The sequence below is a fragment of the Cygnus olor genome, chromosome 3 (assembly GCF_009769625.2).
Source record: "Cygnus olor isolate bCygOlo1 chromosome 3, bCygOlo1.pri.v2, whole genome shotgun sequence".
NCBI classification, from domain to species: Eukaryota; Metazoa; Chordata; class Aves; order Anseriformes; family Anatidae; genus Cygnus; species Cygnus olor.
In genome coordinates, this window is record NC_049171.1 from 19,186,782 (window position 1) to 19,201,781 (window position 15,000).

At 37.2% G+C, this 15,000-nt stretch overlaps 1 protein-coding gene across 2 annotated transcripts in view; it reads left to right on the forward strand.

Moving 5' to 3' along the window:
- EIPR1 (EARP complex and GARP complex interacting protein 1) overlaps positions 1-15,000 on the forward strand; it is a 75,210-nt gene that overhangs the window by 10,392 nt on the left and 49,818 nt on the right. For both annotated transcript variants that reach the window (XM_040550632.1, XM_040550630.1), the window contains exons 2-3: positions 1,708-1,791; positions 5,528-5,660. In XM_040550632.1, the coding sequence (XP_040406566.1) occupies positions 1,708-1,791; positions 5,528-5,660 (217 nt within the window). The remainder of the gene's footprint in view (positions 1-1,707; positions 1,792-5,527; positions 5,661-15,000) is intronic.

The following is a 15,000-nucleotide window of genomic DNA, read 5'->3' on the forward strand; positions in this document are numbered from 1 at the left end:
ATGCTTCTTAAGACAAAACAAAACCTTTTCTGCAGTCTTCTTGGTGAACTATTGTTTTTGTCAATTAGAAACACTGTCTAGGCTTGTTGTAGGTAAGTGCTGTATAAATAGGAGAGCAAAAACACATCAGTACGGATTCAAACTGGTCTCTGATCTACGTTTGAGTATGTTTTGAGCACAAACTGAACCATGTTCTCTAGTGTTTTTTCCCCACCCGTATAAATGTTAGGTTAGTAGCCTACACTTAAGTAAGCTCATTACTTTTTTTAACCTTTTATGCTCAAGATTGAGCAAAATATTAATTGTCTAAATTACTTTTTATATTTCAGATGCAAGATGTATCCACCCTGTGTAATTCAGAGTTTTTTTCTGAAAAATAAGTTTATTCTTATTTATGTTGCCAGACAAGGGCCTGGATTGCTTTGCCTTGTTTAAGAAAAATCAGTCTCTTCAAGTTGCTATGCTAGAACTACATCGTTGTTTTAAGTATATGTATTGTGATCTAGGTGAAATTCATCTTTCCAAGCTTCTAGGCATCTTTATGATATTAATCTGTAAGTTTTAGACAAGACCATCTTGAAGCTAATGGGCCTGAATACAGAATGTAATCACTGGCTAGCTGTGAAACACGAGGGCAGCACGCGGGGCCAGTCTGCAGCTATGAGTCCTGAAGTACTTGCTGACCATGTAGGCTCCAGTGTATGAAGAAATCTGAACTATTTTGTGCCAAGTAGGGTATGAATTGCAAAGGTCTGGCTTTTTTGTTTTGTTTTTTTCTCTCCGTGTTTTGGTTTAAAAAAAACAACCACCCACATAATTCATTATTAGGTTATTTTTTATATGGGAAAGTAGTGGATATATGCTACTTTACTTATGGTTGCTAGAAATGCCTTTATGAATAAGTTTATTCTGCTTATCTACCATGAACTCAAAATTAGCTGAGCCTCTACTACTGACTAGTACAAACTAATAACTATGTATTATTAGTTCCTTATGGGTTTCTTATGGTTTATTATTAATTCAAACTATAGTTTATTTCTCAATGTCTTCCATATATAGGAGGTTCTTAACTGTTGATTTGCTCCTTCCAAGATTGTGGTTGTTGGAAGGCGAAGAATCTAGCATTCTCATTAACCGTAGGATTATGACAATTTTTGGTAGATAAATAACAAGTTAATTCTCCAGTCATTCAGACAACTCTTAGTGGTCTAGAATTGAAAAAGAAAAAAGGAGTAGTTTGTAATTTTTTTCTAAGTTTGATGTTTAGTGCTGAGGAAAAGGACGGCTTCATTTTTATGTGGGGTTCTTCAGTCTGAATTGTTTGGGGGGAGCAGTGGTGTGGAAACCTTCTGCAATAAAAGCTTTTTTTGATATCATAGCCAATGTATTTAAGAGTAGTTCTATTTTGTTTTTCTTCATTCCTGATTCATGAAGGGGAATTAATTTGGAAGAATTGCTTTAATGATGAATGTTTTCACTTATGATGAAGGCCAGATAGTACATTTAGGACCTGTATCTTCCATGCACATCACAAATGTGAGAAACTGCAGAAAAATGTATTAACTAAAATAGACATAAAGGGCAGGAAACTGTGCAAGTTGTAAGAATATGATGTTTGAAATGATAGATACATAAGATTAAAGATTTTTTGCTGAAGTTAGTGGATTGTATTAATTGGACTTCTCTAATGGCTTTCTCTTTCTCTAGGCTCGAGCTTTAACACCTCAGACAGCAGAAACGGATGCAATAAGATTTTTGGTTGGAACACAATCTCTTAGATATGATAATCAGGTAATTTTTTGGTCAAATGTCAGTTGTAATTTTTTCTTTTTGTTTTAACATTGTTCCCATATCTTTCAAATTTCTTCCTTCTATCCCCCTCTCCCCATATCAGTTTGAACTTTTAAGTGATAGTCAAGTTCAAGACTTCTGTGAGTAGGATACAAAGATACTGTTAAGAAATGTAAGTTAATGTGTATATTTCTGGAAGATTAAATTATATTAAATTGTATGACTAAATCAGACTGACTTAATGAAGCAACTGCTGTGTTTTCGTGAATTTAAATCTTTAGATTCTCTGGAGCTGTCTTTAAGCCATGGAAGACATGCAAAGTAAAATAAAATTGTTTAATCCTTGATTGGACTCCTGACATGCGTATAGTTCTGTGTATGTGAAGCTTCATAAACTGGATTTTTCATTTTTAGTTAGTGGTAATCAGCTGTGTACTTTATGATCTAAATTCAGTAAGTTTAAAATTTGAGGGAAATTGGCTCAATTTCTGTTGGGCTGTTTCTTCTGTAGTTAAGAATACGGTACTTCTAATTTTACAGTAATCTTTTTTTTATGACTAAAATTCAATAAATATGTTCATACTGAAAGGAGATCTTGAGTGCCAGAACAACTGGAAAACTGTATTGGGTGTAGGTGTCAGGTGGATGAGAGTAGCGGGGAGGCTACAGGGGTGGCTTTTGTAAGAACTGAACTTGCAGCTTCATTTACTGTTCTTAGTTTGATGCATTTACCGGATGTTTTCAGAAATGTATGCAGAAAACATACTGCACCTTATTGTGTTTTGATCTGTCTTTCTCAGAACTCTGCTGGTTATCTTCAGTCTTTTTTGTTAGAATCCAAAATACTTTCATGCTTTACCTTAATGGCATGGCATTATGTAAGGACAGAGCATGGCAGTAGTCAGGCTGAAACAGTTCCCATGTCTCCTCTGCAGCCCATGAGAGCCTGATGTAAGAAAATCAATTATGGGGATTGCATAATTGAAGAAAGTGATCTTGTTCTGAAAGCAGTAGTTTTAGTCTCCTTGCAGTAGTCATTTCTGTCACTTGTAATTTCTCCAAACTTACAGGAGAATCAAACGATTTTGTTCTTTCAAATCTTTGCTTTTTTTCCTCAGTACTTGGGCTTGTGTTCAGGCCTTTCCCATCATAATTACAGCAGACAGGTAACTCCTTTGTGCAGATACTGATAATAAAACTGCTCACTTTCAAAAGGTGTCTTCCATTAGAACTAGGATAACAAACCTCCTTAATCAGGATGCTACCTGTTCTACCTGTAGGCTTACACTTAACTGTTTTTGGCATCCTTGTCTATAGCGTCCATGTGCTGCACTGATTTACCCCAGGTGAGGCTCACTTCTGTACTGCACAGGGAAAAGTTAGAAAGCTGGGGATTCAATAACCGAAGGATGACAACGTGCGGAAATGGAGCTTGTGTAAGACAGTTACTATAGGTGAATGTTTCTGCTAGTATTTGTCTTTGTGGCATCGCACTGGTACCGTACTTGGTGCTGTGAGAATTCTATGATCATTTATTGTCTTTAGCATAATTGCCATTCCATATGATAAAACTTAATGTATTCAGATGTACAAGGTTAAGAGGATTGATAGCATAAAGACATCAGGGTGTGTCTGGAACTTTGTGGTTCTTAGTGTAAAGCTGATGAACTGGAGGACTGTGGTGTTTGATATGCTGCAAAAGATAGCAGTTTTCAACTTGAAAGGTTTTAAATGATATCCTCGTATAAGAATTAAATTCCATACTTCCTGAAAGTTTTAGCCTGAACCTTTAATTGGTCAGTTCTGTGTTCCAGCACGGCCTCCAGCAGTTGATGTCAGCTGAGGCAGAAATATAACAGCAGAGGAGAAACTGGTTACCTGTGTTTTTAAAGGGCTTCAGATGGGGTAAAGAGCAGTCCCTTACTTTCTGTGCCAAGTGACCATCTTAGCCTGGTTAGTGTGGGCACAGAATACGTGCAAGTGAAGTAAATGGAATTTTGATTTGTAGTTCACCTGTAGGGACTTCAGTGGAGCTGCTGAAGGAGACTCCAGGGGAAGGTTTCCTTCCCCCCCTTTTTTTTAGATAACTGAGAACAAACCAATTAAGCAGATCTGATCGTGCCTTGTGCAGAAAACTAAAATTTTAATTTTTTAAAGTAAGATCTTCACATAGTTCACATAATTTCTCTGTTAAATAAATAATTAAATATTTTTAAATAATAAATTCTGTTAAATATCTGATTCCCTCAATTTGAGGGATCCACTTTGAGACGTAAAAGCCAATTATGTTTTTACTGTATAAAAAAATAGGAATTGCTCCTCATGCCTTGATCCTGTTGGAAGTTTTGCCTTAAGGTTGTAAATATGTTGCTGTTCTTTACCTCGGAGTTCTGAGTTTGTTCACAAATAAAATAGTTCTTCTACAATTCAAATTGTAAGTTTATTCAGAACATCAAAATACATCTGATAAGAGCAGTACAGAGGGCTGTGATGTCTGGTGATGAAGTTAGTGAATTTAATGATGAAATGAACAAGTACCCTCTGTAGATAAAGAAACACTCGAATTAGGACACAAGGAGTACATCAAAAAAAAGCCAAAATAAAGGGGAACTATAGGTAAGTCTGAGCAACATGATTGTGGAGAGTTTTGGAAGGCAGGAAGGTCACTTGAAGTTGGACAGGAAGATGGAGATGCAGTTGCTGCAGGAGATAGTCCTGATTCCTGCATAGATTTGCAGATTTAGGGCAACGAATGGAGTCCAGTCTGAAAAGGCAGCTTGCTATCAACACAGGAGTGCTTTTATACTTGGAATGGTGGAGTGGAAGAACACAGGTGGTGAGGTCCAGCATGATATTTGAGGAAGCAATTGCTGCTGACAGTGTTTGGGAGGAGAAGGAAAGAGGTAACGTGTAAATTCAGCCATTTCAAAAAATAGTGTATAATATTGCTTAATGAGATTACTAGAATTAGTCCCTTGAGGTTACTTGTGTGTGTTGTGTCAGGCTGGAATCTTTCTCAATTTTTTCTATTTCTGAGGCAGCTGTAGAAAAAAAAAATCACCGACAGTAGGGAGGAAAAATGAGAGTAAGGTATATCTGTTAAAAGACAGAGCCAGTAATTTTAAAAAGAAAACCAAATATTCTTAATCTTTCAGTTCAGTATTTTATTTTTGCACATATCCTAAACTTTCTTATATTTCCAAATGCTTTAGTAATTGGTACAGCTTTATATATTGGTACAGATGTAGGATTGCTTAAAGTGAACTCTCAAAGTTTCTTACTGAGTTTGTAGTATTTGTTTCAAAACAGTCCTTTCCCCCTCTCCAATTCTTTCTTCACAGGATATTTAAATTTGACTTCAGTGCAGGATTTGTGCACACCTTTAGACTAAGGATTGTGATGTTGTTATTTCTGTTTATTGCTAGAAGTGTTGAATTGCAATACTAGTGGCTTATTTACTATTAACTGTAATAGGAAAAATCACCTTCAAGCTTTAAGTTGCAAAATTGAGAAGAATAAACATGGTATTTCATCAAAACAGGGAAATGGCTTGTTTTTCTAGAAAAGTCTATCCTGCATGAAATCGATAATATGCTAAATTGTTAGTATAACAATTAATTAAAGTAGATATCAGATATAAAATTCTCATTACATTGTTTTGTGCAGTCATCATGGATAATTAAGACCCACAGGAAAACATTTGAAATCCTAATGTTCTCTTTTATTGTATTTGCAGATTCACATCATAGATTTTGATGATGAAAATAACATTATAAACAAAAATGTGCTTCTTCATCAAGTGGGTGAAATCTGGCACATTAGTGCCAGTCCTGCAGATAAAGGTGTACTTGCAACTTGCTACAATAAAAGTAAGTTCTTTCTAACAATTTTGAACTTAAATATTTTGATATTTTTTGAATGCACAGGGATGGAACATCTGGCCGTGTGTAAAAACTTAAAAATAGGAGTTACCAACACAGGCATTTTTCGAAGATGTGCTGTGCCATTAATTATACCTCATCTGTCTCCTATCCTTAGATCATCCTGGTTACAAGTCTGTTTGCATTCATGTCATAGAATGTAGCAAAACCGAAGTATTGCTTACCTGATTAATGCAAAGCATGTCAAATAAAATACTCCTGTTATTTTAGGCTTCATTCTTTTTATTGCTTTATATGTTTGGTTTTGAAAGTGAAAGTAAACGTCTTTCCAAACAGCATCTTGCCAGCATCAAGCTCCTTTAAAATTGCAGGTGAAGTCTGTATATAGTGTTGTTTGTCATATATTTAATGCAGACGTGCCCACAGAGAACTATAAATTATCTAAATATCTCATTGGAAACAGTAGGTTACACAAGGAGCACTCCTAACACTAAATGCACAGCTGTTGAGATTAAGGATCTTGGTGTCTTTCCTAGGTAAGGCAGGTGTGAAGATTTTCTGTTATGAGGCATGAAAAATCCCCTTGCATCACTTGAGGAAGGGGTACTTTTTCTCTCTGACAAGCAAGAAATCTGTGCTGTCAACCTGAATAAATATTGTTTCTTCTAGTATATATTAGTGTATTCTTTCATGGAATAAAGGAAGTCTAAGAATTTGAGAATTAAGTAGTGAGTTTCAGACTTCATGCATCTGTCAGCTGCAGAGTTGCACATTGCTACTGCTCAACCTTGTGTTAGAGAGAAGGTTCCAAGACTGCTTTGTTCTCCTATGTCTTCTGTACTGAAATAGAAGTCCTACAATTTGAATTTGGTGGTGGTGTGTGTGTGGGGTGGGGGGGAGGAAGCATTGTTGTGTGTTGTCTTTAAAACAAAACAAAAACTGCTGTGTAGTGGGAAAGACTTGATAGAATTTATGCACTTCTTCCCCCCCGTGTAGCTGAACAGCAAGGTGATGAGAGGTTATCAACTCTGGTATTTAATTTATGTAATGTCCTATTTAATAGAATATCCTGAGTTGTAAGGGACCCACAAAGATCATCAAGAAATGTTAACAACTCTTAATTTATTCATTTTGTATCTGTTTTTGAACTCAAATTATTTTAGACAGTGTAATAACCACAAATAACTTAGTATTCCTTCCTAAGAAAGGAGTATATTTAAGGCTTGTTAGTCTAGAATGCTATAAGGAACATTCCTTACTGCAATATTCTTTCTTAAAAAAAGAAAAAGCCTCTTTGGGAGAGAGTTTATTGAGTGAGTATGTCTGCTAGCCAGACACTTTAAATTTCTGTGACATTTCTGGTCTCCATTACTGGATATATTAATTCATATTCATGTTTTCTATTCTAGCTTTTTTGCGTTCTAGATTAGGCTAACTTGTTTATAATCATTAAGCTTTCGTGTTTGTACTTCATACATTTTCATTCAGAATCATCAGCCATAAACGTTCTGCAGAAAACAAGATCTGATTGTTAAATGTTTATTGATGACTCTAAATAGCAATGTATGGATCAGAAAGCACACAGCACGGGGTTCTAATAATAAGGAATACAGAGTTTAGCAGACAACTTATTTCAACTAGTAATGCAACCAAACTGAACAATCGAAACCTTTAAGACCCTTTCATGTACTGCTTTTTTCTATTTTTTTATTTTAAGATACTTAACTTCTTTCCCTTATTGAAGCACCAGGCAAATGAGATTGTGTCAGGAACAGTCATAGGTATTGGGACCACCTCTTGTGTCTGAGCACAGTACTTCTGGCAAATTTTGACTGCTGTTGAAGCTGTGAGAATGAATTAGTGATGTGTGGCCATTGCTAATAGCTGCTTCTCAAAGTTACTTCAGTAAGTAGTAAAACTTGGCAGAGAAGAAAAGTGGAATCACACTTTGCAAGCCATAGATCACAGAGGGGAGTTAATGAAATAAGATGAAGCATTTGTGGAAAAAACTGTGAAAATCCGTCTTGGATATCGGGGAAGAGACTGAGTTTTCCTTCATTTTCTCATGCTTACAGTTAGTTGTTTAGGATCTTTTTTCACATCTTGGTTATGATGCTGTGTTACTTCACAAAGAAAAAAGCGTGGCAGGTGTGAACAGAAAAGCATTTCTTAGGGATCCTTTTTTTTGTCTAGGAAGAGAAGTATACCTTTCATATAAGAATTTTGGGGAATATAAAGTCTAAACTAAAAGTAATAGTGCGTATCTGCTTTGTAAAGAGATTTCTGATTCTTGATTAATTTTTGAAAAGGATTTGGCAGCTAGTGGTACAGAAATACATAGATTCCTGAATTTTTTTGTTCTATGTTCTAGTGTTTTGATCATCTGGAGTTACTCTCATTAAGACCACAGATAAATTTTCTCTCTAGAGGTGATTTGTTAGGTGACTTATTTATTAGAAGGTTTTAAACAAGTTTCATGATAGTGCAGGGGGAGATACCAGCATAGCAACCTGTGAACCTAGTGGCTTTCATGTATTTTATTACCAAAATCGGATCCTTCCATATAAGCAAAATGATCATTTTACATTGTCTCTATCTATTTTGGGCAATCATTACACTGAGATAACTTGTTTGGTTTTGAGTTTGGCAGCTATTTGTTATTGTGAGCACTGTAAGAATTAGGAATGCTGTATTTTATACCACGTGCCCAGATTGTAAGGGTAAAGATGTATAAATATGTGAAAGAAGATAAGTATAAGAGGAAAAACTGCATTAAAACATGTCTGAATATCTTGAGGATGGGGAAGCAGACTTCTAAAATTAGTATTTTAGATACCTAGATGAAATTATGCACTGCTAGTCAGTTTTTTGACAATGGTGCATCTTTCCATCTTTCCCCTCTATTGCGCCAAGTCAACTGAATCAAAGAGATTTTTTTTGAGCAGGATAAGATTACTATTGACAGTTTTGAAATAAGAATTAAGGCAAAAATGATTTTTGTAATCTTCTAACTTTGAAATTTAACAATCTAACTTAACTTCTAATAATAAAGATTAGGTTTGAAGAAGAAGGAAAAACTAACAGCCAAAAGGATGGATTCTTGTGTGAGGAAGTAATGGTCTCAAATGGCACCAGGGGAGGTTTAGGTTGGGTATTGGGAGAAATTTCTTCACTGAAAGGGTTGTGAGACTGGAACAGGCTGTCCAGGGAAGTGGTTGAGTCACTGTCCCTGGAGGTATTCAAAAGACATGTAGATGTGGTGCTTAGGGGCATGGTCTAGTGCTAGCCTTGCCAGCAGTAGGTTAACAGTTGGACTTGATGATCTTGGAGGTCTTTTCCAACCTAAATGGTTCTATGATTCCACATAGGGTTTGGGGCTGTGGTAATACAGGTGGCAAAGTGCTGGCTACAGTTGAACTTTGACTGGCTAATGCTTTATCACTGAAAATTTATATGGGTTTATTTGTATATAATGTCTATTGTATCTTAAAGTTACTGTACTTAGTGAAGCAGAAGTTATTTTCTCACAGTGGCCCAGTAATAAAAAGGAGAATGCAGTATTTAACAGAAAATCTACGTCAGAACAATCCTAGAAACCTTACACTCTTCCTTCTGTTATTCTGAGTAGCTTCAGTCAGTTGCCTATTAATTCCTTACTTTCTCTAAATTAAAGTGCTACAGGAGTGACATTTTCAAAAACACGAATAAGAAAGGTGACAAAGTAATTAAGGAGGTTTTAACAGCTTGGTTAGAAGTACACTTTTAAATATCAGAAAAGAATAATGATGGGGTGGGATGAGGGTCAGGACTGTAACCTCCAAAGAAAGACAAACCAATGAGAATGATACACTACATAGAAAATTAATATAAAAATGAAGATAAATTAGTCTTCAAATTTGCAAGTGTTTGGTAGCTATCCAAGAGCTCTATTCACCTTAAGGAAAATCATTTCACATGTAATATTAAAGTCTGAAAGAAGTTTTGTTTCAGCATTCAAAGGAGCATCATGGCCTACATTAGGTTAATTTTTTCATTGTGATGAGATAAAATGCCATAAAGGTTGTAGATCATGGTAGAGGAGAGTAGCTTGGAAAATTAAAATTTGTCAGCTTTTCATTATTCTACAACAGGGTCTCCTGTGGAAATGCTATTTATATGAAGTCTGTATTGCTGGAGTTACAGGAAGTAGGAAAGCATTCGAGTAGGCTCCTAACAGTGTCCCAAGGCAGGGAAAAATATTGTCAGTAATATAAAGTTCTTGCATGTGAAGTGAATAGTGAAAGCCTGGAGTTGGCTGAAGAAAGTGAGATCTATGGGGTAAGATGAAGTTGGGGAGAACTTGGAAATAGGTTGATTTCTGAATGATGCCCTTTTTGTCAGTCCAGTTTGTAATACACTGTCACAGAGTATATGAAACGTTTCCCAGTTAGGTGGTTGCACAGGGGTGGGTAGAGGTTGTGTGTGGTTTTTGTCAACATCTGTGTCTTGAATATGTTTCACATAGAAAACTTAAATTTGCTGTCCCATTTCCTCTATGCATCCTTCCCCTTTTCTCACCTGCCACTTCAGGATGCTGCTAAAATGGAGATGGAATATTTCGCAAGCACTTGTGTGCTGTAGAAAGTAAATTTCAACTACATTAAAAGAAAAGAGAATGCAGGGGAATTCTTCTGTAGGACAACTTAAGAGTTTTGTAGCCATGCTAGTTTTCCAGCAATGGATGGCTTTTTCCTGAATTTCTTGATTACGGTCCCTGCACAGCAGAACAGCAGAATATCCTGTAAATAAGGTGAATGATCCTAATATGCTCGGGAAAATTATCATCCAAAAATAACAATATTTGGTATGTATGTAAATACTTAGAGATGTTATATATAAATGCTGGTCCAATCCAGACTAAGAATTCTGCATTGGTAGTAAATGCTGTTTGCCTGCTGAACCTCTCATCACATCTAGGTGGTTATGTGCATTACTGTAAAGGTGAATTTTGTGAAAGTGTTTGAAAGCAGCTATTCTGACTTATGGATAAATGATTTTCTTTCACGTGCAAGTGAAGGGTGTGCTTGCAGGTCAAAAGTAGATAACCATATCTCAAGAGCATAACCTTAGTAACCTTAGGCATTGCCTAAGTGTACTGTTACCTCTCATAGGTCTGTTAGGGGATATGCTTGCTGAAAAACAGGGTGAAGGAGTGAAGGAAAAAGTGAAATTGGAGTAACAAGGAGATCTCAAAATCAAGTAAGGGATGTGTCTCTTAAGGGACAAGTATATGGCTTCAACCACTTGTGAGAAAGCAAGAAGGTACAAAGTTGTCTGTAGCCTTTTGGCAGGTGGTTCTGTAGAATACTGTAGAAATGTTGTAGTAGTAGGATGTCTCTTCAGTGTTAGCGTTTAGTGTTTTCTGTAGCACTTACAGACAGTAAGTAGAAAAATCTGTTATTGTGACTAAATGTCTGTTCTATTTTTTGATTATTGGTTTCTATTTTGCTTTTTCTTTCCTCTTTATCCATGGCAACTCCCCCTACTTTCTTGAGACCTTATGTTCTTCCTTTCCATGCCATCCCCTGAGAAGATTGTTGGTGAAATAAATTCATTCTTAAATTCCTTCTTGGCTCTGGCCAGGAGTTGGATCCCTTTGGAGCAGGCTGGAGCTGGCTGTGATCTGATATGGGGCAGCTGCTGGGCTCTGCTCACAGAGGCCACCCCTGTAGCCCCATCTACTACCAAAACTTTGCCACGTAAACCCAAAACGGTCCAAATACTTCTTGAACTCTGGCAGGCTCGGTGCTGTGACCAGTTTACCAGGGAGCCTGCTCCAGTGCCCTGTCAGTGAAAAACCACTTTCTAACACCTGGCCTGAACCTCCCCCAGTGCAGCTTCATGCTGCTCCCTCGGGTCCTGTCGCTGGTCACCAGAGAATAGTGTATATCAACACTGATAATGATTTAAGAGCAAAACAATGTTTGCTTGCTTGTGAGGAATAAAAGTTGCTGACCGTAGCAATCTTAACATTGACTAATCATTTTTTGATATAAGGCAGTTGGCTGCTCTCAGTTTTTCTGATTATATCAGTGTTGCTGGTAATGATATCTTTAGCTGGAAGTTATAACCTGTAGTGTAAAAGGAGTAGTCTTAGGACATTAGGCTAAGATTTTAAGGTTTTGTATGTATCCCAGTAACTTGAGCAGGGCCATGGCATTGCAACTGGGTCATAACAGAGCAACCACTGTACACTGCCAAGCTAATGGAATACATACAACAGTGCAACCAGCATTGCAACAGACTTGCAATAGTGTGTACTGTTAAACTGTTAGGATTCCCATGTGCAGTTTGTCAATTTGAGATATTGACACCCAGGGGTAGTCCCAGAACATCACTGTTAGTTTTGAGTGTAGCCTCCTTCTGTCAGCTTACGTTGCAAAAGAGTGAGCACTACTGTGCCAGCTGGCCTCAGGTTGGACTTTGAGTTGCCAAAAAAAAAGTCATGGTTCTCCACTGCTTATTGTTATACAATATACAAATTACTTATTTTGGAGAATGTGTTTTAGGGAGACATTAGATAAATAGTAAGAAAACATGATAAAGATATGTGTGAAACTTTAGCTGTGAAGATAAAGTAAAGAGTTTCTGTTCTTCTGATATCAGTGGTATGATAGTTCTGTTGTGACGGTTATTCCACAAAATTGAGACAAATCATTTTTCTCTGAGATAATTTGATGCTTCTGGAGAAGATGGTATTCTGGAATAGTGCTATTTTGATACAGCATTTATCCAGTGACTAGTGCAACAGGGTGGTTAAGATTAGGATTGCTAGGTGCTGTGCTGGTATGTCTAAAAATGCTGATGAATTCAAGAGAAAGCTTCACATGTCCTGTTCTGAAGTGAACATTGGGACACCTCCCACCAGACTAGGTTGCCCAAAGCCCCTTCTGGCCTGGCTTTGGACACCTCCAGGAATGGGGCATCCGCAGCTTCTCTGGGCAACCTGTGCCAGTGCCTCACCTCTGAGTAAAGAATTTCTTCCAAATACCTGATCTGAATCTACTCCTCTTTTAGTTTAAAGCCATTACCCCTTGTCCTATCACTATGCTCCCTGACAGACTCCCTCCCCAGATTTTCTGTAGGTCCCTTCTAGGCACTGGAAGGCCGCTGTAAGGTCTCCCCTCAGCCTTCTCTTCTCCAGGCTGAACAACCTGAACTCCCTCAGCCTCTTTGTAGGAGAGGTGCTCCAGTCCTACGATCATCTTTGTGGCCCTCCTCTGGACTTATTCTAATGTGTCCATGTCCTTCTTGTGCTGGGGGCCCCAGAGCTGAATGCAGTGCTCCAGGTGGGGTCTCAGGAGAGCAGAGCAGACAGGGAGATCACCTCCCTTGCATTGCTGGCCACGCTTCTTTCGATGCAGCCCAGGGTACAGTTGGCTTTCTGGGCTGCAGGCACACATTGCCAGAACCAGCTAATTCTTACAGTTCTCTTCTTGAAAACTTCTGTGGGAACAGAGGATGAAAGATACGTTTTATTTACAAATGCATATATCTTACCAAGCATTTGGTTTTAGGACTTCTATTGCTTGCGTTCTCTACCATATTTTTAAATATTTGTTTAAACACTGTCATAATTTACTCATAAAACTTACTATCTTCGAAACTTTTTTATTTTTGAATTTGCATAAGATCAGTTTATTCCTGTGGAGCTCTGGACATACTTTAAAATTCTTATTTATTGAAATCTCATTACCACCTCTAGCAGTTTAAAGCTTTTTGATAGTTTAGTGATTTTAAATTCCATTTTCAGACTTGTGGAACAATTTTGTTTAAAACCAAGAAAATGGTTCTTCAAGAAGGCATAAGCGACAAAGTCTGGCTTTCTGATAACTCTTCTTTGCAATACTGAATTTTTCAACTTGGTGCGTATTTGTTACATCCCAGCGTCACGGAAGTGAGGCAAATCGTGAGATATTTTGAAAATTAAAAACAAACATGGGGTTAGGCAAGCTACATGACTTTGACACTTGTGCATTTGTACTTGGACAGGTATACATGCCTGCTTACAGAAATGAAAATTTATTACACGCTATTTCAGATTCTCAGGCAGACTTTTTAACATGAACAAACATCTGTTGTACTGATGACATTGGTATATGCTGTTGTATATGGTCTGTCTGATTTTTGTTGCTAATAAGAGATTTCTTTCACAGGAGGGGAAAAGTGGCTGTAGTCTATCAATTGCAGAGCTGTTTAAAATACAGAACAGCTATTAGTGAAGGTCTGCTTTTTGCCTTTTAAATGCAAAAATTTTGAAAACCATTTTGTGAAAGGAAAGCTAGTGTTGTGTTTTTTGTTTGGTTTGTTTGTTTGTTTTCCCTTTCTATTACCTTCCTAAAAGTAAAGAAACAAAGCCCTAGCTTTTGCTTATCACCTTTCAACACTTTTCTCTCCCTTTGAGTTGGATTTTCTTTCTTGTCTTGATGACTGGATAACCAGGGGAACTGGCATCCCAGGATGTGTGTGCTGATGAAGGAAGAGCTACTGATCAGTCTGCTTTCAGAATTTTGATTTTTAACGAACAGCTACGTAGCTTTAATGACTAAGAAAAGTGTGGAGGAGTGTCTTTTGATTTTTAAATACAGTACCCTTTTCTATTAAAAATAAATAAAAATGCAGTTTACTGTGCCCAGGCTATATTCTCCATCTTGCACTCCTCCATAAGGGGTTATTTGCAGTTCACCTGAATGTAGTAATACAATTATGTGAACTTTGGGAAAAGTAAGAATGTAAATTAATCTGTGCATGCATTTCATTCCCTGTCCGTGCCTTCTGTATTAAAATGTGCATGTGTGTGTTGCTTTAAGAATCAGTTGTCATAAAACATAATATTGCTTCCCCTCCATTTCTGCTCTGGGTGTTGAAGGGATCAGATGAAGAGCTGCTGAGATATGATTTCTACTTATCTCTGAAATAGATCAGGAGAAATGGGAACCTAACATGGTTTCAAGGAGGTAGAGGTCAGAATTGGTTATCAAGATAACCTTTGCACGTGTACAATTAAAGCTTTTCTCAGACAATAACTATCAGTTCTGGCAGGAAACCTACAGAGGCAAAAAAAAGGAAAAAAGGAATAATACAACCATCTGTCTGTTATTGAAAGTTAGTTTTGGTATGGAGTGGATTGGTGAGGTGCAATAAGGTGTTTGACCTTCATGCTGCAGTGTCTATGAAAGTTAGGCACTTCTCACATGCTTAGGGCTTTTTGTTTTCCTTCCAAGTAGTCTTCTCAGCTTATTGACCAGAACAAAGATTGGTTCATCTGTACCAGTATCATGACTCCTGG